Source organism: Kogia breviceps, chromosome 12 (genome assembly GCF_026419965.1).
Source record: "Kogia breviceps isolate mKogBre1 chromosome 12, mKogBre1 haplotype 1, whole genome shotgun sequence".
In the NCBI taxonomy this organism is placed as follows: domain Eukaryota; kingdom Metazoa; phylum Chordata; class Mammalia; order Artiodactyla; family Physeteridae; genus Kogia; species Kogia breviceps.
In genome coordinates, this window is record NC_081321.1 from 88,944,226 (window position 1) to 88,969,368 (window position 25,143).

Consider the following 25,143-nt stretch of genomic DNA (forward strand, 5'->3'; position numbering starts at 1 on the left):
TTTTTTTTAAAGTTTTTATTTTAATCCTTCCTAGAGGAATACAGATTTGAATGAAATACATTCATTCTATAAATACATTAGCAGCAAAACCTTCCCACCAAGGTTCTCTCTATTCCAGCCCAGAGGTCGTGCCTTAGAGCAGGAGAGCATGTTCCACCAACCGTCAACTTCAAGATGTGTTTGCCTCTTGCTGAAAGCGGGAGATGCACGAGAGAGACAAGGTGAAAGATCAGATGGGTAGATGACACCCTCGTGGTGACCATTTAACCTTCTGCACTTCCCAAATCCTTTGGCATCCACCATGCTTAACTGATGAGGTCCTTCATTGCAGACAATTGGGAAGACCTAACCTTGCAAATGCACCAATATGTCATCTGTCATTCTGAGTTGGCAACATTTTAATGGTGTCTTGATCCTTTTCATAGAGTAAGCCAGATAGGAAGGATCATTCCCTCCTTCCTTCTATGGGCCAAGGTACCACTTTGCCAGCTGAGTCCACATGTCCTTGTTATCAGGAGACAATGCAGCAGGCATTACTTGGCTTGCTACACCCCCAGATCCCCTCTGTCTGGGTGCTGGAGGCTTCACTGGAGACAGAGACATGTCTAAACCTACAAAGATCTCTAAGGAACAACCACCAGATCTCTTACCCCAGCTTCCATCAAAGCTAGTTTCTTGGACAGTGGCCCAGGCATCTCTCCTTTTCCCATCAGTGCCTACCGCCTGGCTGCTCCCTTTTTTATCTGCCCTCTAGGTACCTGCTGAAAGGTACCTAGGAAGGAAGCAAGATCTACCCTAGATTCCCAAGCAGCCAGGAGAGATTAAGGTAGGTGGTGCTTTAAACTTGTTAGTTGCAGTCAGGAGTAACAAACTTATGTTGTTATATTCCAATCCATTCTGGGATGAGCTTAAGCCACAAGTCTGCATAAAACAAAACACCAGAACCATATCAGGACGACTGTAAGGCAGGGACCGAGTTTAGAGTGCTACCAAATCAGTGGGTTGGGAGAAAAATGGAAAAATGAAAGAATTTTAAATAAATCCGATTCTTTGGGCAGACAGCAGCTCTTACTCAGGCATAAATGTATCACCCAATTATGTAAATAAAGAATAGATCTCAAAAGTTGACACTTTCCTCCCCATACGCCACTTAAAAATAGGATACATGCTCTTTTCTCAATCTTTGTTAAAGTGTTTTCATTAGGATACTCTTCTATAAGTGCTTTATCTGTTCCCATTTAGTCTGTCTTGACTGTTGGCTGGAAGGAAATCAGAAATTATTTTATATAAAAACCACTGTAGTGGATAACTGGTTATGTTTTTCCCTTTTGTATTTTCCATCCAAAATAGTTGGTTTTTCTTTTATTTACGTGTAGACAGAGACTCATCTGCTGGATACACGGTACTGTTACTCCGACAGTCTTCTGCCCCCACAGAGTCTGCTAGCTCCTCCTCCTCCGAGTCATCTTCCTCCTCCTCCTCCTGTGCTGATGAACTGGACGTGGGCCCTTTGCAGGTCTTCAGGTGTCGGGTGAGATGATATTTGGTTAGATAAGCCTTTGTACATTTTTCACAGACATAATCCCGTTTTCCTTCATGTGAATTGAGATGTTTCTTTAAGTGATTTGTTCTCAAGAACAGCTTATCACACTTGGGGCACTTGATCTGGCGTTCTCTAAGAGGAACACAAGAAAAAAACATTTGATTCGGGGTTACAAATGACAATGGAGGCGCACACTTATTCTGCACAACCTCAGACCTTTGTCAGAGAAGCTCGACCCGACTAGAATCAAACTTTTTTTTTTTTTTTTTTTACAGGAGATGTATCATATAGAAGAGTCATAAAACATTCGTAGTTTAAACACCATAGACTGATTTTGCTTGTTTTAGAATACTATGTAAATGGGATTGTACTGTATGTATATCTCTCGTGTTTTGCTTCTTTCACTCAATATGATGTTTCTGAATTTCAATCAAGTTGCTGTATCAGTAGTTCACTCCCTTCCATGGCTGTAAGCTACTTACAAATATACCACAGCTTATCTGTGGCACGGCTCCGTCTGTTGTTAATGAGTATTCTGGTGGTTTCCAGTTTTTTATCACCACGGGCAAGACTGCTATGAACATTTCTACACTGCTGTGTAGATTTGCGTGCGCACCAGTCCCTCTACGGCAGGGGCCCGCGGCCCGGTCAGCAGAGGTGAGCAAGAGAAGCTTCAGCGGCTGCTCCCCATCACTCGCATTACCACCTGAGCCATCCCCGTCCCCCATCCGCGGGAAAACCATCTTCCGTGAAACCGGTCCCTGGTGCCGAAAAGGTTGGGGACCGTTGCTCTAGGGCATATACTCAGGAGAGGCATAGCTGGATCAAAGCATATGTACATCTTCAATTTTACTAGATAATGCTGTTTTCCAACATGGCTGTAACGATATACACATCCATCAACAGCCATTTGAGAGTTCCCGTTGCCCCACATTCTTACCAACGGGAAAACTCAAATTTGAAAACATCTGCCAATTGACCAATACATAGTGGTATCTAACTATGGTGTTACGGTAACCCCTACAACAAAAAATTACCCGGCTCAAGATGTCAGTAGTGTCAAGGGTGAAGTAAACCTGGCCTAGACATTTAGAGCTGAAAAGAAACTTAGGGATCACACAGAGCAGGAATTTTTAAACTTTTTTTGAGCAGCTGAACCCTATGTCTTAATGAAAGTCCAATATGTGAAGCAAATAAAAGGGGGTTAAAATCCTTGATGGAGTGTGAGGGTGCAGTGGAAAGTTCTGAAGCCTGGTCTCCTTAGCATTTCTACCACCTTCTCCCAGCAGGACATGGCAGAGAAGAATTCTGTGGAGCTATAGGACAGGGAAAGCTCTGTCCCTGCCTTCATGGAGCTTATTACATTCTAGTGGAGGACGCACACCATAAACAAATTAAAAATATATAATGTGATATTAAAAATATATAATGTGATATTAAAAATATATAATGTGATATCAGATAGTAATAAGTACTATTAAAAAAAAATGAAGCCAGGTAAGAGTGACAGAGTCCTGTTTTATATGAGATAATCAAGGAAGGCCATTCTGAGGAAATGACGAACTTAAGCAGAAACCTGAATGAAGTGAGGGAGGAAGACAGGGAGATATCCAGAGGGAGAAGTTTCTAGGCAGAGGCAGTGCAGTGCGAAGGCCCTGAGACTGTGTTCAGCATGCTGAAGTAGTAGCAAGGGGAGGCCCAATGTGGGTAAAATAGAATAGTATGAGAAAAGCAATAAAAGATGGAGTGGGACACGTAGCCAAGTACCACTACCACATCATGAAGGGACTTCTAGTCAATGAAGAATCACGACTGGAGATGTGCACAATCTGACTTATGTTTTAAATACATCACTCTGGCCACTATGGACAAATACAGCATGTGTGTGTGGCACCTGTGTGTATATGTGTGTTGGAGAATGGATGAGGAGAGAGAAGAGAAGCAGGGAAGTCAGCTGGGACACTACTGAAGTTGTCCATAAAAAAGATGCTGGTGGTCTCAACCAGGCAAGAGCTGAATGAAGGAAAGAATGGAAGACTGAGTTGAGGATGACTCCAAGGTGTTTGGCTTGAGCCACTGGGATGAATGGTGGTATCATTTTCTGAGCCAGTGAACACTGGGGAAAATCAAGTTTGTTGGGTTAATACGAAGAGTTGAGGTTTGGACTTACCAGGTTTGAGCTGCCTAGCAGACCTCCAGGACTCAGAGATGCTGAGTGAATGGTTAGTTACATAAGGCTGGAGATATAAATCACAAAGCCACGGGACTAAGATAATGACCTAGGGAATAAGCGCCCCACTCTTGCTCTCAAGTTCCTTTCTTAGAGGAAGGGCAAAGTCCCATGCCTTATACTCCCAGGGGAACACTGGGAGAGGAACTCCTCCTACATTTGGCTTTAGGGGCTATAGTTCTCTTCTAGGCAGATAAACAGATGAATTCCAATACTAACATATGCATTTTAAAATGCCTAAAAGTAAAGATACAAACATCTGAAAATTTTACCAATGATCTCTATAGGAAGTCTCATTCAAAAATATTAGTTGGGGAATTCTCCGGCAGTCCAATGGTTAGGACGTTCACTGCAGAGGGCATGGGTTCAATCCCTGGTTGGGGAACTAAGATCCTGCAAGCCGTGTGCTGCAGCGCAGCCAAAATGTGTGTGTATATATATATATATATATATATATATATATATATATATATATATATATATATAATATATATTATATATATTATACATATATGGTGAATGGTACTTCTTTTATGAATGACTTATACTAGCATAAAGTCTTGACAGTCCGAAAACAACTTTTATACCATGGGAGTTAGGCAGAGGCTTATTATATTTTGTCATCATGAGAAAGTGTCCATATCCACATATAAGAAAATTGCTTCCATTGGTCAATATCTGATAAAGCCAATTTCCAACTCAAAAGGAGATAAACAGTTATGACTGATCTCAAAATAATTTCTATTTCATTATGCTGTGAAATGGCTACCATAAAAGCAAGTGCAAATTTATGCATCACTTAAAAGAATAGAAAGTCAAGGTCAAGGAAGAGAATAACTCCTCTTTATGTGTGGTTTTCAAGAAGTAACAACATAGCCACTTGCCAGAGATACTGTGAAACAAGTCTTTCATTTGGATCAACTCAGTAGCACTCAACACTGACTGGACATTAGACTCACTTCGGGAACTTTTTAAAAATACCAAGGCCAAGGCTCTACCCCTGACCAACTAAATTAGAATCCCTGGAGCTGGGGCCCTGGCACCAATCACTGTTTTTCACATTTCCCAGCTGATTATCATGAGCAGTGTTATCGGTTGGATATTTGTCATCCCCCACCCCCCCTCCTAAATCGGTATGTTGAAGCTCTAACTCATAACATGATGGTATTTGGAGGTGGGGGCCTGTGGGAGGTAATCAGGTTTAGATGAGGTCATAAGGATGGGACCCCTATGATGGGATTAGTGCCCTTATAAGAAAAGGAAGAGAGACCAGAGCTTGCTTGCTCTCTCCACCATGTGAGGACATAAGAAGGTGGCCATGTGCAAGCCAGGAAGAAGGCCCTCATCAAAACCCAACCATGCTGGCACCCTGATCTTGACTTCCAGCCTCCAGAAGTTTAAGAATATAAATTTCTTTTGTTTAAGCCACCTCCCAGTCTATGGTATTTTGTTATGGCAGCTCAAGCTGACTAATATAAGCAGCTAGACGAATTGATCCCAGAGATCTCTTTCAGCTCTAATTATGTACAATCATATCTAATATTTGATAATTAATGTGTCTAATTTCTAAAATTTCATACTAAGAATGAAACCACTTAATGAAGACTTTGTTTTAAAAGGTCATTTTGAGAGTTTGGAATGTAGATCCAGACTCCTCGGATGTTTTAGTGTTTCATTCAGGTTATCTGGCTATGAATCAGATAAAAGAGCTGATATGAAAGCAAAATATTTATCTAAAACCCATAATAAGAATATAAAGTCTCCATTTTTTATGGATTTCTAAATAATTATTCAAGCTAATGTTTTCTCCCTCTTCTATCACTTGCTAAAAGCTCAGGACCACAAAATCTGTTCTCTTCTCTCTACTACTACTGTAACTAACACAGACTGGGCAATTAATTACACTTGGATCCATGCAATAAAATCCTAATAGGTCTCCCAATGCTTGGCCTTCTCCTCCTTCAATCACCCCTTCGTGCTGCCAGAGTAATCTTTATAAAATGAACATCTCACCATGACATTCTTTCCCTTAAAATCCTTCAATGCCTGTGCAAGAATGTGAATACACTTAACATTACTGAACTATATACTTAAAAATGGTTAAGACAGTAAAATTTGTGTTTTATGCCATAATTAAAATACACACATGCACACACACACAAAAGCACAGAATAGTTCCTGGTACATAGGTAGGAAAAATGCTTCGGTGACTCTCCATTATTTCCAGAAGGAAATTTAATTTTCTTAGGTGGATAAAAGGCTCTTCATGGGGCTTCCCTGGTGGCGCAGTGGTTGCGAGTCCGCCTGCCGATGCAGGGGACGCGGGTTCGTGCCCCGGTCCGGGAAGATCCCACGTGCCGCGGAGCGGCTGGGCCCGTGGGCCATGGCCGCTGAGCCTGCGCGTCCAGAGCCTGTGCTCCTCAACGGGAGAGGCCACGACAGTGAGAGGCCCGCGTATCACAAAAAAAAAAAAAAAAGGCTCTTCATGATTTGGTTGCTGCCTCTCTCTCCCTCACTCTCATATACACCCAATGCTCTAACTATAAAGAACCACTAGCGGGACCCCCTTAGAGGTCCAGTGGTTACAACTCTGTGCTTCCACTGCAGGAGCACAGATTCGAAACCTTGTCAGGGAACTAAGATCCTGCGTGCCGCACAGTGCAGCCAAAAAAAAAAAAAGAAAAAAACCACTCGCATTTCACAGTCCTTTTCGCATACACCGTTTCATCTGTCTAGAACAGTATTCTCATCCCTTACCTTTCACTGTCTTCCTGAATAACTCTAATTTATCTCCTTTAATACTTGCTCAAACTACCAGGACACTGCAGGCTGGGCTGGGGCCTCCTCTCTGGTCTCTCAGGACCCAGCGCTTACCCTGACATCTGCAACACAGTACAGCAATTACTCTTCTGTCTCTTAATGCTCTCCGAGCTCTTCAAATCCAAGGACCATCTAATCTTTGTATTTTCACCACTTAGCACAGTGCTGGGCATCAAGGAGGTACTTAAAAATTTGCTAAATTAATGAAATGATGTTTTGAAAATATGAAAAAAAAAAAAGGAAATAGAGAGTAGAGGTGAAAAATAAGAAAAACAAACAAGTGAAATCTTCCACGATAAACCAAAACGTTAGTTTTCCAACCTCTGCTTGGCTACGCGGAACACAGGAAGCACCGACGGGTGCCAAGGCAGGGGACAGATGACAAGCCTCGTTCCCCGCCCGAGGGGCGTCGGGCTGCAGGCAACTCACTGTGTGTGGATGAGCACGTGCTGCTTGAGGTCCTGCCTCCGCATGAACAGCTTGTCACAGTAATCACACTTGAGGTTCTTCTCGCCCGTGTGGATAACCATGTGGGACTCCAGGTGAGCCTTCTGGGTGAAAGACTTGTCACACAAAGTGCACCTGTAGTTCTTCTGACCTGCATATCAACCCAAATTACCACACCGTGAATAAAACTGCCACGAGCATTCTCAGGATGAAAAGGCACATTGTATGGGTATGTGGCAGAGGCAGGAATCAAACAGAACTGACTGTAAACTGGAACTTCACTTTCTGGGACTGTCTACCCAGAGCCACTCAGAGCCACTGAATTTATTCTGCAACTAAAGCTAGTGAAGCTAACAAATCTGACCTCCTAGGACTGCTTACCTACACACACACACACACACACACACACACACACACACACACACACACACACACACACGCTTTTTAATGTTTATAGCTAACACGATATAAACTCTGGAAAAAAAATCACTTATAACCCCAGTACCCGACTTAATTCAATTATTTTTTTTAAAAAAACTCATGAAATCTAGTACTTGCCTATAAGCAAACATATTTTTACAACCTACATTTTAGTTTTCTTTTTAAAAACATATAATATGACCTCATAAACCAGGGATGAAATAAAATCCTTTTAAGAATGCAGAAATAGGGACTTCCCTGGCGGCTCAGTGGTTAAGAATCCGCCTGCCAATGCAGGGGACACGGGTTCAAGCCTTGGCCCAGGAAGATCCCACATGCCACGAAGCAATGAAGTCCATGCACCACAACTACTGAGCCTGCACTCTAGAGCCCACCCACCACAACTACTGAAGCCTGTGCACCTAGAGCCCGTGTTCCGCAATGAGAAGCCACCACACTGCAACCAAGAGTAGCCCCCGCTCGCTGCAACTAGAGAAAAGCCCACACGCAGCAACGAAGACCCAACGCAGCCAAAAATAAATAAATAAATTTATATTTAAAAAAAAAAAAAAAGAAAGAAAGTTACTCTAAGTCAGGGGTTAGCAAACCTTTTCTTACAGGCCGGTCAGAATCTTAAGCTTTGTGGGCCACATGGTCTCTGCTGCGACTACTCAGTCTCAATGGAAAAGAATGAGGAAATGTTTTACTTTCAAAGATTTGGAGAATGAATGACTCAGCCAAGAAAACGAAACTAAAAGTTACTTCATAGCAAAGTAAAAAAGTAAGTGAAAAAAATAAGTGCTAAGAGAAAGGGGTTGGTTTGTATTGAGTTTAGAAAATAGAAACTCAACCAATTTTGGCAGTGTTTACTGAGCAATATTCAAAGGAAAGAAACTGGCTGTGGCTGGTGACCAGGGGTGAGCTCTAATGGGAGGGAGGCTCAGGCTGTTTCTGTAGAATTCCCTTTAGGTCCAAACACATACATCAACTTCCTGATTATTAAATGCATTTTTCCAGTCACCTTCAAACTATGGTGGGGGCACCTAGAAAGTGAAGCATCTTAATAATGAGAAGTAATACTCTCTGAGGAGGCACAGTTTTCTCACCAAGATTTATGACCCAACGAAGCCCTGCTGACAGCCAGGTGGACTCTTTCTCTAACATCTGATCTCAACTCTACCTGCAAGACTATCTTGCTGCCAAGGCCTTACTAATTTCTAATTTTGTAAAATTCCACTTTGATGGTCCAACACAACTTACCTGTATGTATCTTGAGGTGGGTCCGCAGGTTGCTGGGATCACTAAAAGCCTTGCTACAGAAATCACACTTGTGGGGCTTCATACCCATGTGACCCATAAAGTGAACATGAAGTTTGGAAGGAGAGATAAAAGCTTGGGGGCACATGGAGCACTTCCACTTCCTTTCTTTGCTGTGGCTTGGCCCATGGCTGCCGCTGTGGCCCTGGCTAGGAAGATGGTTATGGATGTGGCTGGTCAGGTGGGCTTTGAACTCTGTATAGGAACTGCACTCCTTGCCACAGTTACAGAGGTGCACATCTGGGTGTTCAGGAACACCTTAAGAGAAAGATTATTCAATGTCTCCTGATATTTAAATTTTAAAACTTGTTGATATTAGTAATTGTTGCTTATAATTCTCCCTTCTACCAAAATTTCTAGCTTGCCCACTAACTGTAAAATTAAAACATCTTGTTCAGTGCTCTAGACCCAACATATCAAATAGCGTGTCAGGCACATACATAGGGAACACTTCGTAAATACTGGATTATAAGGCACCTTTCCTAGGCAAAAATCTTAAGATTTTGTAGTATACACAAACTCCTAAACATCACTTGTCATCATGACACAGTGCAAGAAAAAGCCTTTGAAGGTTAAACCAACTCAAGAAGCTTTGCTGTCCTGTATGAAATTAAATTGTAATGGTTCAAAAGGAACTTAGGAACTTCAAATTCCCTAAATCAAAGTCCTAACACAAAAGTTCATACTGCCTGGTCAATAACAATTAGCTTATGAAGAATCTCACGGATTTTAACATTTTTAACATGGGGTAATATCCTGTTTTTATATACACAAAGGTATGTGATTTGTTTCAGCTTACATGTAAATCATTACCAAAACTTTACTACTGGTCCTTGGTGCTTTTACTGTGCTAGATTCATGCAAACAAATCTTACATAAACTTACCAATCTGCTGAGCATAATCCCGGCTGTAATAAAAAAGCAGTTCATTTTCAGGAGGGATATCTTGTGAGGTGCAGAAATAGATTTTTCCATCATGGGGATAAGCCACCAAATTCTGCTCTTCCCGATTCCTAAGTTATCACATTTAACAGATGAAGCATATTAAATTTATTTTATTAATTGAAAAAAATTTTTTTGGCTGTGCCACACGGCTTGCGGGATCTCAGTTTCCCGACCAAGGATTAAACCCAGGCCACAGCAGTGAAAGCCCAGAATGCTAACCACTAGGTCACCAGGGAACTCCCATCAAGCATATTAATTCTGAAATATATACTAAACACATCATATCCCTACAGCAAAATCCTATATGAAAACTTAGATGTACTATTTCTCTGGGTCATTTCTCTAATTCCCTATACTACCTATTAGGAGTAACTTGCATAGAAACAGGATTTTTACTTCAATATCGTCCTTTATAGTCAGAAATACTACAGTCTGTTACTGGAAGAAAAATAAAGTCTTAAAATAATATGACAAAGACACAGAAACAGATAGCTGAACAAGAATTAACCACAACAGCAGCCTAAGGGGTTGACTAATAGCTAATATAAAGAAAAGGTACCCACTTGCAAGGTCAATGGTAATTGTACCATTCCTTACTGCATTAGTAAGTTGAATAAACTGTTCATAAAACAAGGATAGTTTCTTATATTTTGATTTATAATAACCCTTAGTCAACAACTACTGGGGTGAAGAAGGTGAAAAGCCTTAGGCTTTAAGGTATGTTCACAGATATCACTGTCATTTGGATTCTTGGATTCTTCCCTGTTTTATTCAAAGCTTCCTACTGAAAAACATCCAAATGGTAACTATTTGTTTCATCCAAGTCTACTCTTACCTGGCTTTGCGCACAAACATCATCCAATTACATTCATTTTCGTCAGTTGTAATGATGCAGAATTCTAGGACACCACTGTGGTATATCTGTCAACAAAAGGCAAACATACACATCAGATGAACTGACAAGTGATACACAATGTTACTAAGTTTAGTCTAGCAATAATCTCATTTACTTTGCAGTAGGTACCAGCTTTCCTAGTCAGTGTGAAAATACATGGTAGTCTTCTCACATGTTTGTCATTTCCCCAGTCCCCCTATTTCCAGCAATACAATAAAGACCACTAGAGACCTACAGTTAGTGCTCAGTGTACAGAATCATGTTGCTCTTGATTATTCACATTTTGGCTTGACTGGAAAAGACATAAAAAACAGTCTACTTGGGCTTCCCTGGTGGCGCAGTGGTTGAGAGTCCGCCTGCCGATGCAGGGGACATGGGTTCGTGCCCCGGTCCGTGAAGATCCCACATGCCGCGGAGCGGCTGGGCCCGTGAGCCATGGCCGCTGAGCCTGCACGTCCGGAGCCTGTGCTCCGCAACGGGAGAGGCCACAACAGTGAGAGGCCCGCGTACCACAAAAAAAAAAAAAAAAAAAAATACTCTATTTGTCTTCATCACCTACCACATGAATGGAAATTAAGGTCAGAGAACCACCTCTTCTCATTATTTCTCCAATGCACGTAGCATTCCTCTATGTTTACTCCTGGATACCACAATTAAAGTCCCCAATGCCAGTGGCACTCTACCTTTCCAACTATCACAAGACCCATTTCCCCCTTACTTCAATTTTTGCAGGTATCATTCCCAACCTATTGACTAAGATTCTATATAAACATGTTATAGGAATAGCTGTATATATCAAAAACTTAAGTTTCTAGCGCTTCCGTTAGAAAACTAGAGAAATAATCTTAGCTTCCAATTCTACAATTGTTTCCCAAGCTAGGTATTTGAGGAATGTTTTAGTTGATTACAAAATAAGACTTTCAACATATAAACAAAGTCCATGGCCTCAGCTGCCACAAGTAATAAAAGCGAATAATCACTGGGTTATATAACAAAATGGAGACTAAAACAGTTTATCTTCCATATTCAATACCTGATGTTTTGCTATGCATAATAAGTTGGCTACCAAGAACAGAAAGAATGTACTATTAAATGACTGATAAGTGAAAGGCACTGTATGAATCTTGGCTAAGTTTGACTTTTACATTGCTTTTAACTACCTCATTACAGTAAAAGCATCCAAAAGTCACAGAAAAGCTTCATAAACACTGACCTTCCAGATATGATTAACCGCCTTGTCTGTCCATTCTGCTACTTCCATGGAGTGACTCTGCTGGCCAATAAGAGGTCCAAAGCAAGTCCGCACAGGAATGGTTTCTCCAGTCCATACACCTATCAGTGGAAGGACATGAACTACACAATCAATGATTTAAACATCTAATCAAATAGAGAAGAGAGTAGCTTAACTCATGCAAAGAATCTTATTTTCAATGAACCTAAGCACTACTGATATTCTAGCACTCCTGAGAGGTAGATAAGTCTTATGGGTTCTATCCTGTAAATAAGGAAAAAGTAATAAACAGATTAGATAGGGGCTCAGAAGAAATAAGCAGAGTAAGAAGCAGTATCAGAAATTCCTGAACCCATTTTTATACACAAGGAACCAAACCATGTCCCTCCAAATACGTTATTTTGGAGTTGATACATAAAACAGACTAGAGAACATCATTTTATCATAAAAAAGTAAAGCAATTACTACAAAACAAATCAAACTTCTAAGATCACTTGTGCTTAAAGCACTGCTTTCAATTGACCCATGCCTAAGTTACACCTGAAAGAATAACGAACCTAGTATTGTATTTTCAAAGAATGGCACAGTGATTCAGATACCATGTGAAATTCCAATAAGGATAAGCATACTTTGGCAGTCTACAGTTCTTATTACCTTTTCCTAAGGAGTATTAGGCAATTTACAAACATCTGATGTAACTATCTTTAGTGATAAAAAAGTTATCAATGGTGAATTTTCTATGTTTTATAAAAGAAACTAAGTTTCAAAGAGTGCTTTGTCATGATTATTGATAGTGGATGATATAGCTGAAAATAAAAGTCAAGTCTTCAAAGATTCAGGCTAGGATTCTCTCCTCTATTCAATTCTGATTCTAAGAAAGGGGAATTTTCCCAATAAAGTTTTCAACTTGATGTACTGCTGTCACCACTGGACAAGACAAATATTCTGTAAAAGAATAAATCTTCAGCTATAAATTGACTTCTGGATCAACCAAATAATCAGTAAATTATACACAGCCACTTTTACAACTTTACCCTACAAAGAAAGAAGAACCTCTGATGGGGTTTTATGGTTCCAAGGGTCTTACCAACATCTGCTCCCACAATTGACTGGCGGAGAACAAGCTGCTTTGGGAGAGAAAGCCTCGCTCTGCTCTCTATTGGAGTGTCAGGAACGAAAGTCACCGGTCCATGATCTGGGCAGTCTGAGGGATAGGCTCGGTCACACAGAGTGCACCCTGCAGATGGGAAATTTGAGACATAAATGGGGTCAGTTCTAGCAGGCAAATGAGTGACCACCTGCTTTTTAATTTAAATACAAATTATTAAAATGTAACCAGTATGAAGCAAGGTTCTAGTAGAAATTCTCTGATCAAAGAACCACTTTCTTACACTAAAATATACATCCACTGTTGTACCTCTCTTCAGCAACATTTGATATTTTTCTTTTGATCCAACAGGACAAGTTTTCTATTCAGTGCGTTAAGAGAAATACTGATAAAAAAATAAGCCTATATTACTTCAAGAATCAAGTATATTATTCTTTACATTAAGTAGATAAGTAATACCTTCAGATATGATGTTCTAAAGTCCAAAAGATTCCAATTCTACCAAACTATAAGAGGAAACTGAGTTGAAATGCTGTAGCAATGCAAAGCCAAAACAGAGATGACAATAGAGCACAACAAAGTCAGAGCCAGATGCACCACTGCTTCGTTTGCTTCACTATTAAACTGGCTGATCACGCTTTGATGAGAAGCTCTTAAGACAAAAAAAATATACAACCTGCTCTTTGGGACAGCAGGTGAATCATATTCTTGCAGACATATTTGCTTAACATTCTTAATTCTTATTGTTCATGCGGTCTTTTTGCACTGTCAGAAAAAATGCTGAATTCATATACTGTTTTCTGTGCTTACTGTAACTTCACTTTTACAAGCTCAGGAGTGTCCTCCTTCTCTATAAATCTTTTGTTCTATTCTTTTACTTTCCTTTCTGTTACCTTAACAGTAGTATTCATGACCCTATTTAGTCAATGATTGTGTTCAAACTTTCCAAAGTCATTCACAAAATAGTTGCAAATACATAAACCTTAGAATCACAGCCTTCTAGGTGCCTTTTTCTCCTAAGCAATCCATTAGAAATTACCAATTAAATGGCATAAAATATCAGTAAGTTTTCATATTTAGCCAAAGCAGTAATAATATATTACTTCTTCGAGTAGTACTTGATTAAAAATTCTTTGAATATCAGACTAGAGATCCCCTACACACTCTATGAGAACTTATTCTCCAATGCTCTTAACAAGAAACCATGTTAATGCTTCAAACAAAGGAGATTCAGATTTCATACTGCAAACAATGTTTACAGGTCTCCGTCAAAGATATACAAACGGCCAGTAAGTACATGTAAGATGGTCAACATCATTAGTCTTAAGGAAATGCAAATTAAAACCACAATGAGATGCCACTTCACACCCACTACAATGGATATTTAAAAAAAAAAAAAAAAGTCTTGGCAAACATGTAGAGAAAACGGAACCCTCATACACAGATGCTGGGAATGTAAAATGGTGCAGCCACTTTGGAAAACAGTCTGGCAATTCCTCAAAACGAGGAATTCCACTCCTCATATCCAAGAAAATTAAAAACATATGTTCATACAAAAACCTGTACATGAATGTTCCTACCAGCATTGAATATCATGGCCAAAAAGGAGAAACAACAAAATTTTCATAAAAGATAAATGGATAAACAAAATGCAGGATATGCATACAATGGAATGTTCTTCTTCCAAAAAGTGGAATAAAGTACTAATACATGCTATAACATGGATGAGCCATCACAACATTATGCTGGAAAGAAGCCAGACACAGCCACGTAATGTATGATTCCATTTATATGACATGACTAATAGGCGAATCCAGAGAAAGTAGATTAGTGGTTGCCTGAGAATGGGGGGCAGGGGTGAGAGTGACTGCTAATGGGGTTTCTTTATGGGGCGATAAAAATTTTGGACTTACACAGTGGTGATGGTTATACAACCTTGTCAATATACTAAAAACCACTAAATTGTACACTTTAAAATGCATACGTGAATTATATTACACATAATCTATTAAATTTGTCTTATGTTGAAAAAGCAAATGGCATGTCACACAGAATACCTTACTGAAATTTACTTCTATAATTAACTATCTGTGAAATTTTGGGAAATACCTAAGTACTATTAGGCTAAGCTTACCTGTAAAATACAGAAATGACTGTTTCCTTACTTCAGGAAGATGCTATAAGAACCAACAAAATGTCTATATACTGTGTGGCTTACCTGGGGAAAAGGTACCACATTAATACAAAGGACAATACAAAGGCAAATAAAAGTTCCAAAGTCTAGTTACTTTCTATACTCCCTTAACACCTGACTTTGTGACTAAACCTGTTAAGGATGATGGCCCTTTCTATCAATATCTCCAAAAGAAAAAGGCTAAGCACACTCACAAATTGTAAACAAGGTTGCCATATTTTCCTTGTTTGAATTGGAGTCTTCCATTTGCAGTGAAGGTGGTACAAAAGAAAGACTGTCTGAAGACACATCTACATGACCTGTCCCCATAGCAACCTCCTGGGTGATGGAGGAGACAGCCACAGGTTCTAGGCTTAGGCCAACTTCATGGAGGGAAACAGATTCTAGGGAGGCGAGGTTGTGTGAGGTAGAGAGTGCCACGCTTACAGAGTTGGTGCTCATGGCCACGGTGTGGATGGAGTCACTGAGGGCACTGTCAGACATCCCGTTGACCCGACTTGCAATGTGGTCTGTCTCCATGACCACAGGGAGCTCCAGGCCATTCCCATGAATGGGTATCACACCACCATGTCCTACAGTTTCCGCTGCAAGGTTGCTGCCCACAGAATCCACAGACAGAGGTTCATGACTTCTGGAGCCATTTGGGATTTGGGTATGCTCGCCTGCAACACCATCCATGGCAAGTTCTTCTGCCATTCCATCTGTAGAGATTGGGCTGGTGACCCTAGAGACGTTCTCCATAGTAATTGCTGTGTCCAAGGTCACCTCATGGCCATCAGTGGGATGAAGACTTTGGGCACCATGTGTGCTCACAGAGCGAGAGTCTATTGGAACAATGCCTGGTTCTAATCCAACATTTCCATTGGACTGATAGGGATCTAGCGCTGAAGGGTTATTGGTGATAGATAATGCTGTATTACCATCAACATTTATAGAGTTAGGGTGGATATACTGAGGAGGTGGTCTGTCAGCTAAATAAGATAAAATGCCTGAGAAAAGGAAAAGATGAGATATCAGGAATTTTTCAGTATATTGTTAAATATAAAGAATTCCAAATTCCTTACAAATGTAACTAAATTAAAATAATCTCCTACCTATTTCTTTGGTTTGATATCTATATACTTTATAAATAGCAACATACATATACCACAATTCCGTTTTTCCCGTGAAACTCAGATATCATAAAAAATTAACTATGTTCCTTTAAAGTCACTAGAAATTAATCACTTATAAATGCTGCCTTTAATATATACATGGCTGGAGTTCCTGAGTCTTAAGTTGCTGAAATCTGCTCTTTAAGAGTTAAAAGGTAAAATCATTTAAAAGCAGATTTGCCATGTGAAAAATAAAAATTAAATATAATTTTTAACTTATTAAACTATCATAAAACATTAGGCTCTATTCAAAACAAGTCACAATTATACCCGCTTTATTAAAACAGAAAAATATTTGAACACTCGTGTTTATGAAGATGTGGTGAAATGGTACCTGCTGCATTGCCAGGAGGAGCCTAAATTTCTAAATCCTCTTTGGAAAGTATCTATAATAATAACCTCAAAAATGTTCATACCCTCTTGCACAAGAAATTCCACTTATGGTAATCTCCTCTAAATGCATTTTGTAAATATTATACACAAAGACATTCCTATATGGTAATTTTAAAAACTGGAAAAAAACTGTCCAACAATAAAGATTGATATAATAAACCATGGAATATCCACTCAGTAGACTATAATGCGTCATTAAAAGGGATAATTATGAAAACCACATAGCAGTTGGGAAAAATAACTATGTAAAAAGGGAGAAAAATATTAAGTAAAAAAAAGGTATACAATTGTATAGAAAGTACTATATAGTCTTAATTATGAAAAACAGTAAAAACCTATACATAACAATAAAAGACAGGAAGTACACCCAAAAGATGGATGATGGGACTATGAATGATTCCCCTTCCCCCTTATTTGCTAAATTTTTTGAAATGAGTATATAATACTTCTAAAATAAAAATTCAATAAACTTTAATTTATAATAAACAATGACACTGTACGCAGGACATGTGGTTGATAGGAATTACAACTGCAGAATTATAAAAACTGAACCAAGGAGATGCTAGAGGAGACGAGAAAAATTGTTTATGTGACATTAAGAAATTAAACTTAGTCAACCTTCTATGTTAATATGTTATCTGTATGTTCTAAGAGGAAAAGTACATAAATATGAACAATTTTTTCCCACATAGATTAATAACTAGTAGTGAAAAACAGAAAAAAGTGTTATTCAAGTCTTCAAGAACTGAAGTTAAGAGTTGGCTGAATTCTTTCTTCTAAATTCCTGAATAACTATAACACTTACCAGGTAGAATGGTTCTGAAGTAACTGCTCTCAAGGTGGGGGTAAGGTGGTGGAGGTAGGGTGTAGTTTCTTTCAGGTAACCCACACATCACCCCTCGATCCCCAATACCCATTGGGAGCATGAGAGACAAAGCAGAAGGCAGAGAGCTCAGGGAGGGACCCAGGTTTGGAATCGCCACTGGCAGCCCTACAAAAAAAAATTTTTTTTTCTCCATTAAAAGTTAAGTATCTTAGGGCTTCCCTAGTGGCACAGTGGTTAAGAACCCATCTGGCAGTGCAGGGGATATGGGTTCGATCCCTGGTCAGGAAGATCCCACGTGCCGCGGGAACCACAAAGCCCGTGCGCCACAACTACTGAGCCAGCGCTCTAGAGCCCGCGAACCACAACTACTGAAGCCTGTGTCCCTAGAGTCCGTGCTCCGCAAAAAGAGAAGCCACTGCAATGAGAAGCCCGCGCACCACAATGGAGATTAGCCCCCCGCTCTCCGCAACTAAAGACAGCCTGCTCGCAGCAATGAAGACCCAAAAGAGCCATAATTAAATTAATTATTTTTTTAAAAGTAAGTACTTTAAAATTCTGTAATCACTTCCTCAACTCTTAGGAAGGTTTTGCAATGGGCAAAAATCTCACCTAGCAGCCCTTTACATTCCCAGATAGGTAGTGTTGTGCAGACATCCACAAACAAGTCCTAAATTTAGTCAAGTTAGTTTTAAAATGCCAACTTGATCATCCAGTTGTCTACTGCTCTTAAGTATCAAAGCATTTAATTACAATTAAAAACCTAGGTTAAATTCAATTTAAGAAAACAAATTATTTAGAGATAAAAAGAATGGGAAGAAACATACCAAAGTTCAAATAAATATATCAAAGTTCAGAGTGGTCTCTGAGTAGTGATAGAACAGTTGGTTTTTTTTTAGAATTTTATTCATTTATTTATTTGGGTCTTTGTTGCTGCGCGCAGGCTTTCTCTAGTTGTGGCAAGCGGGGGCCACTCTTCGTTGCTGTGCGTGGGCTTCTCATTGTGGTAGCTTCTCGTTGCAGAGCATGGGCTTCAGTAGTTGTAGAGTGCATGCTCAGTAGTTGTAGCATGCGGGCTCAGTAGTTGTGGCGCAGCACAGGCTTACCTGCTCCACGGCATGTGGGATCTTCCCGGACCAGGGCTCAAACCCGTATCCCCTGCACTGGCAGGCGGATTCTTAACCACTGTGCCACCAGAGTTTTTAAATTTATTTTTGCATTTTATTATATTTTCCTTTTTATATGGTGAGAATGTTTCACTTAAAAAAAGATATGATATGCTTCTGGGTTTCCCTGGTGACACAGTGGTTAAGAATCTGCCTGCCAATACAGGGGACATGGGTTAGAACCCTAGTCTGTAAAGATCCCACATGCTGCGGAGCAACAAAGCTCATGCACAACTACTGAGCCTGCACTCTAGAGCCTGCAAGCCACAACTACTGAGTCCGTGTGCCACAAGTACTGAAGCCCGTGTGCCTAGAGCCCGTGCCCTGCAACAAGAGAAGCCACTGCAATGAGAAGCCCGTGAACCACAACGGAGAGTAGCCCCCGCTCGCCGCAACTAAAGAAGGCCTGGGCGCAGCAACAAAGACCCAATGCAGCCAAGAAAATAAACTAATTAATTAATTTTTAAAAAATGCTGCTACTTGGAAATTAATGTAAAGCTAAATGTATAACTGTACATACATATTTTCATATAATCTTTTGTATATATGTAGTTCATGAGTTTTAAAAATTTACACTTTATATTTACCTTGGACTATATCTATCTGCAAGTGCTAAAGCGACCCTGTGCCTACGTATCATAATGAACAATCACCAACGTGGACAGTGCTGATTTGCATTATTTTTGCCAGTGGCAGTATTTTTTAATAGGTTTTTCCTCAATAAGAGTGTCCACTAAATGGAATGCCTAAGAGATAATCAAATGAGTTAAAAATAAATTTTTTTTTCATGTCTTTTGTGGACACTAAAAAGAAATGTGAAGAGACCCTAGTTTTGACAAACCTTATTTAACGGCTGCCTATTAGTAATTAAGCAGGTAATTCTCTATAGAGAACTAAACAACTTAATAGATTTTAAATACTCTTAAACATTAACTCCTACTTTGATAAAATCCAATACATTACAATGTCAAAGACCGAAGAATCACTATCACTCAATGGCTTATTTGTTTCGTTTCCATTTTAATAGAAAGAAAAAATTGAACTAGCCAGATAAAAAGGTTTTAAAAGTACAGCCATGGGGAAAAATGAGCTTTTCCTATACTATTATTCTGTTCCAGTACTGAGGCTCAGGGGGAGTTCTATGTAGGAGCTCCATCTCTGAAACCTCATCTTTGACCATAATTCTAGGCCTGGTGTGTTTGCAGCTGTTGCCAGTTTGATATCATAGAAAATAAAGCTGAATTTCCCATGTGTTCTAGGAATAGTTATTACAGTAACTTTGATTCTCTCCTAATAACCCAGGGACAGAATGCCAAGGGGGAAAACAGATGAATGGGTAACCCTAGATAAAATGCCAAATCAACTACAACTCTAGACAAAAGGCCACTAACCCAAGAAGAGAACAACCAGAAAAAAACCGCTACTCCTATTCTATCCACTAGGACTTCAGTACTCTAGAAAAATTGCTGCCACATGTGGAACCACCATTTAGACCTGCTGGGTTTCTCCCTTCCACTCTTAAAGGGGCTTTGACCACCCTGTAGGCTCCATTTAGAACTGATAATGCAATTAAGTGCTGAAATTCAGTCACTCACCTGGGGCTGGGATGGCATTGTGAGTGGGTGAGGCAGCCAACCCCAGGTGACTCCCTGAGACTGGCAAGGCGTTGCTCACAGAGGATGAAGTCAGCTGCTCCATCCCCACTGGGCTCAGGTTCATTTCATTCATCCTAAGAAAGAGCAGACAAAACCAGTTATGCAAAAAATTACCTCAGGGACTCTGTTTAAGGTACTAAAGAATGTGAAACAATGGAGGTGGGGAAATGGGACTTAACCAACTATGACTTCATTTCTATGCTCACAGCTCCCTGATAACTAGGGTCACTGGGATTCAGAGATGTTAACTCAACCTTCATACAGCAGAAACAGGATTTAACTCAGGTGTGCCTTGCTCCAAACCCCTAAGCACACTATCTAAAGCAAAGTTTGCAATCCTTAGAGCACACTGGCAACGAGGGTTTGTTTTTTAAATTCACCTAAGTTTTTTCCTTCACAGTATTTAATTTCTCCAACCAGCTTATTACTTCATACCAGGAGTTTTATAGACAGTCTGTTTTTGTGACTTTTTTTTTTTTTTTTTTGCAGTATGCGGGTCTCTCACTGCTGTGGCGTCTCCCGTTGCGGAGCACAGGCTCCGGACGCGCAGGCTCAGCGGCCATGGCTCACGGGCCCAGCCTCTCCGCGGCATGTGGGATCTTCCCGGACTGGGGCACGAACCTGCGTCCCCTGCATCGGCAAGCAGACTCCCAACCACTGTGCCACCAGGGAAGCCCTAGACAGTCTGTTTTAACTTACTCAAAGAATTTTTGCTAATTCCTTTTACCAGGAGTTAAAGTGATACTGGGTCTGAATTAGATTACCAATAGTGTAAAGAATCACCATATCTTCTCCATGGATCAGCATTTTATTAAAATTCTGTATAGATACCTAAATAATTAATCAATAATTTTAGTAATATCCTCCACATTTCAGGTTCATTAGGTAAGCGTTGCTAGATACCTTATAAAAAATTACTTCATATTTGCTCACCAATTCTTCAAAATAAGGTAAGCAAGGAAACAGAGGCTCAAAGAGGGTTTGTCATATGCCCCAAATCACACAGCAATGAAATGAAGAACACAGATCATGCTGCAAAATATTGTCCAAAAGTTTTTCAATACACCAAACTTTTTTTATCTAGAGACCATTTTTGGCTGAGGAATCTGAGAATTGCTTTTTCCATAAAATCCATCTTGTAGTGCCATTAACAAAGTCATTAGAATAAGAGTATACTGATTTGAATAAGACACTACTAGAGATTGTTATCAGTAAGTATTAGTTCCTATGTCAGAATTTAGAGACTGCCATATTATAAACAACTTCAAGAGGCCAGCCAACAGGCTATCGGAAGGAGGTCAGCAGTGACCTCCAATGCTTATACTGAGTTATCACAGTGATGCAAGTTCGTGTGTGTGCACCTATGTACATGGGAGGGGTGAAGAACAGGAAGGGGAATCAAATCGGTCTACACACTCCTTAGCAGTGAAGGCAAAACTTAATAGGTTTTTTTTTTTTTTTTTTTTGTTTTTTTTTTTTTTTTGTGGTATGCGGGCCTCTCACTGTTGTGGCCTCTCCCGTTGCGGAGCACAGGCTCCGGACGCGCAGGCCCAGCGGCCATGGCTCACGGGCTTAGTTGCTCCGCGGCACGTGGGATCTTCCCGGACCAGGGCACGAACCCGTGTCTCCTGCATCGGCAGGCGGATTCTCAACCACTGCGCCACCAGGGAAGCCCCTTAATAGGTTTTTAATCTGAAAAATGGCAATATCAGCTACCAATCAACATGAAAATAATAATAACTAATACTTGTTACTCCCTTACTTTAGGTGTTAGGCACTGGGCTAAATGTTAACATGTAATTACCTCACCGAATCCTTATACCTACTGTGAGGTAGGCGTTCTTAATCTCATTTTAGAGATGAGAAAATTGAGACTCAGGCTAAGAAACTTAACCCAAAATTACATTAACCCAAAATTACATTAACTAGTAAGTGGCAGAGTCGGGATTTAAATCCAGGTCTGCCTAATTTAAGAAACCAGTAAGTCGCAGAATTGGCAGTTAAGTCCAGGTCTGCCTAATTTAAGAAATCTAAACTCTTTAACTATGACTAGAAAAAGACAATTACAATAAAAGAAACTTTTTGCCTTTTACAGTTCCAACATTTATGATCTGTGTATTTATATTGTGGAGTATGTTTAAAGTCCCACATAGAACTATTCCTGAATTATTCTCTATCCATAAGCTTCAACCTTATCCCGGGCTAGGTATCTCATACAACTAGGCTCCCAGACGTTAATAAAGTGTACAAAGCTGAGGGCGATACCCTATATAGAGTAGGCATTCTGAAATATGTATTTGATTTGGATGAAGCAATGCAAACTCATCTTTACTAGAAAGACAACTAGCATCACATGGCAAATGAGGTACACCTTATGAAAGACAGCACATTAATAAAAGTATTTAATTATACTATAAAAGAATGCAAAAATCCTTACAGCTGAAGAAACGATAACAATTCTGAAGGTTTCTGGGTTTGGGGTGGTTTAAAACAGACTTTTCCTGTGACTTTTTATAGCTACAAACGTTAACTAAAACTTTAGAACCACTGGAGCAGTAATGACCTACAAAAAACTGGTTATGATAATTTTTTTAAGTTCAATTAAAAGTCTGTAGCTTCTAATTCCATGCTGAAAATTTGAGTATTAATCTGTGCACCTATTCTCAAGATAAAAATCAAAACGGTGTTTCTAGGTTGACTCTTAGGCCTTCTCAAACCAGTTCAAACCGGAGTTTAATGTGAGAGGCTCAGCAGATTTCTGCTTTGTTGTGAGTCACTAAAATGTGATGATCTCAGCAGCCATAAACCAAAGGTAACTAGTATCCCTCAGAGAGAAAGCAGATGAAGGGAATTTACAGTATGAGCCTCAAAAGACTCCCTCATTCCAAAGTGCAATTCTTTTCTAGCTCCTTTTCTCATATGGGATGCTAGGAAGCAATCTTGGGAGAAGGGCCAGAATCAAGATACTAAGCTCACTCTTCTTCCCTATGCATTCATTGTAGAATCATATCCTTCATCTTCTCTAGTTTATGTGACCTATGTATGAACCATTTGTTGATCTTACGACTTTTTCTTAGAATGACATATAAAAAGCTAACTGAAATGCAGCCACTTTGCAAGTGCAATGGACAGTTTCAATAATTTGAATGAACTTTTTTTTATCTTCCTTATCCTCAACATACAACCTATGAAAGGGCTCAAAAAGAATAGCCAAATGTAACTATTTCTCTGGCACACTTCTGTACTGTAGTGGCATAGTACCACAAAGTACTTTCAACATTAACATGAAGCCTGCAGAATTAATAACTTAATTTCTCTACATTACCAGCCAAGCCAGACGGTAACCAGCAAAATTCAAGGTGAAACATGGTAATGAGCTAAAAACACACTTCGAAATCCAGATAAAAATATTAAACGCGCAAATAACTCAAAAGCAAGGATAAAGATGTCCAACGAGCCAACAATCGACGTAATGGCTAATCGGAACAACTACTCACATTTGGAGTAAATCAAGTTTAATGAGAGTGTATTCAACCCAATACTGGTTTCTGCCCAATGGCACCAAAAACAAAAGCACTCTGAAGTCTCATTTGCCAAATGTTTTCCAAAGATGTCACCAACGCTGAGTCCACCAAGCTACTCACCTGTGATGCATCTGCTGAGGACCAAGTGTCAGAGAAAAGCGCACACGGGTGGTGGAGAACCGGCATCAGTGTTTGCGTTCCAGGTTCACGTGCTACCGCATCTTGCTTACAACCGCTGCACAAACGCGGCCATTCGGCCCCTGGGCCGCCCGGGGCAGCCCAACTTCTCCCGAGGGCCGGCGGCCGCGCACCCTGCCGCGAGATAAGGCATGCCGGGGGACACCCGGGGCCTTTCCTCCAGAAGCTTCGGGAGGAGGACTACCTAACCTGAGGGGGAGGACAAGGGCGGTCACCAAAACACGGGAAGGATGCAGCCCCCGTCCCCTCGCCGCCAGAGAGCACGGGCCTGCTAACACTGCCTCCCAAGGGCGGCCAAGTCGCCCGCTCGTCGGCATGGGGCCCGCAGGCCGCCCTCGCCCCGCCCCGGCCGGGCCCGCGCGCAGCCCACCTGCCGGCCGCGCGGGGGTCGCGCACGCCTGCCCCACCGCTTTGTTCCTCATCCGGGCAAAGCTCGCCTCGGGGCCCTCCCCGCCAGCACGAGCCCCCCACCTCGGGGGCCGCTCGCCTAACGTTTCACCCTGGCCCGGCCCAACCCGCAGTGTCCTCAGGGCCGCACCCTCCAAGGCGCGTTTCCGGTTCCTCAGCCACTCTCGGCGCCCGCCGCCCCGCCCCTTGTGCGTGCGCCCTTCCGGCCGCGGCCCGCAAGCGGCGCCCGCGCACCGACTCACCCTCCCCCAACCCACCCCGTTCCGCGCTTGCGCGCCGCGGGGACCCGGGCCAGAGTGGGCGGGCCGTGAGAGGCTCGGCCCAGAACGCCTCGTCTCAGTACGGCCGGGTCGAGTCGAGCGCCGAGCGATCGATCCCATTGCTAAGTAACCAGGGCTGACGTGCGCGCAGGGAGTGAGTTCTCAGTCTTATAAATCCACCAGGCTTAGGATATCAGTTTTCCTGGCATTCTCCTAGTAGAAAAGCGTGGGTTCCCACAAGCCTACAAGATTTGAAATAAGGGACTTAACCCAGAGGTGTTGGCGGTGTTGCCCAGGAGGAGTTGAATATCCCGAATATTTGTCGTCATACGTTACATCTGAAGGTTGCTCAGTTTCCTTGCTTGAAGTCATAAAGAGTGGTGTTTGGGATTTTGTACAAATTTCCTTCCCC

The 25,143-nt window shown here is 41.0% G+C and overlaps 1 protein-coding gene across 2 annotated transcripts; it reads right to left on the minus strand.

The window, feature by feature from the left end:
- On the minus strand, window positions 1-24,637 carry PRDM4 (PR/SET domain 4). Of its 2 annotated transcripts, none has more exons than XM_067010053.1 (12): window positions 24,535-24,637; window positions 23,986-24,252; window positions 20,282-20,415; window positions 17,503-17,688; window positions 15,345-16,139; window positions 12,936-13,085; window positions 11,831-11,949; window positions 10,558-10,643; window positions 9,663-9,790; window positions 8,721-9,035; window positions 7,023-7,191; window positions 1-1,675 (listed from the first exon to the last, which is right to left on the minus strand). In XM_067010053.1, the coding sequence occupies exons 2-12, from the start codon at window positions 23,994-23,996 to the stop codon at window positions 1,363-1,365; spliced, it is 2,406 nt and encodes an 801-aa protein (XP_066866154.1). In that variant the 5' UTR covers window positions 23,997-24,252; window positions 24,535-24,637; the 3' UTR covers window positions 1-1,362. The 2 variants fall into 2 exon arrangements, with proteins under 2 accessions (XP_066866154.1, XP_058937980.1); XM_059081997.2 differs by having other exon boundaries at window positions 24,434-24,637.
- Window positions 24,638-25,143: the final 506 nt, after the last annotated feature.

What these genes read in the sequence shown, in the direction of transcription:
- PRDM4 (XM_067010053.1), bottom strand. An exon ending in CTTCAGAACCATTCTACCTG is followed by an intron (nt 16,140 to 17,502) that starts GTAAGTGTTATA and finishes TCCTTTTCTCAG; the next exon opens with GCATTTTATCTTATTTAGCT. An exon ending in ATGTTTGTGCGCAAAGCCAG is followed by an intron (nt 9,791 to 10,557) that starts GTAAGAGTAGAC and finishes GTGATAACTTAG; the next exon opens with GAATCGGGAAGAGCAGAATT.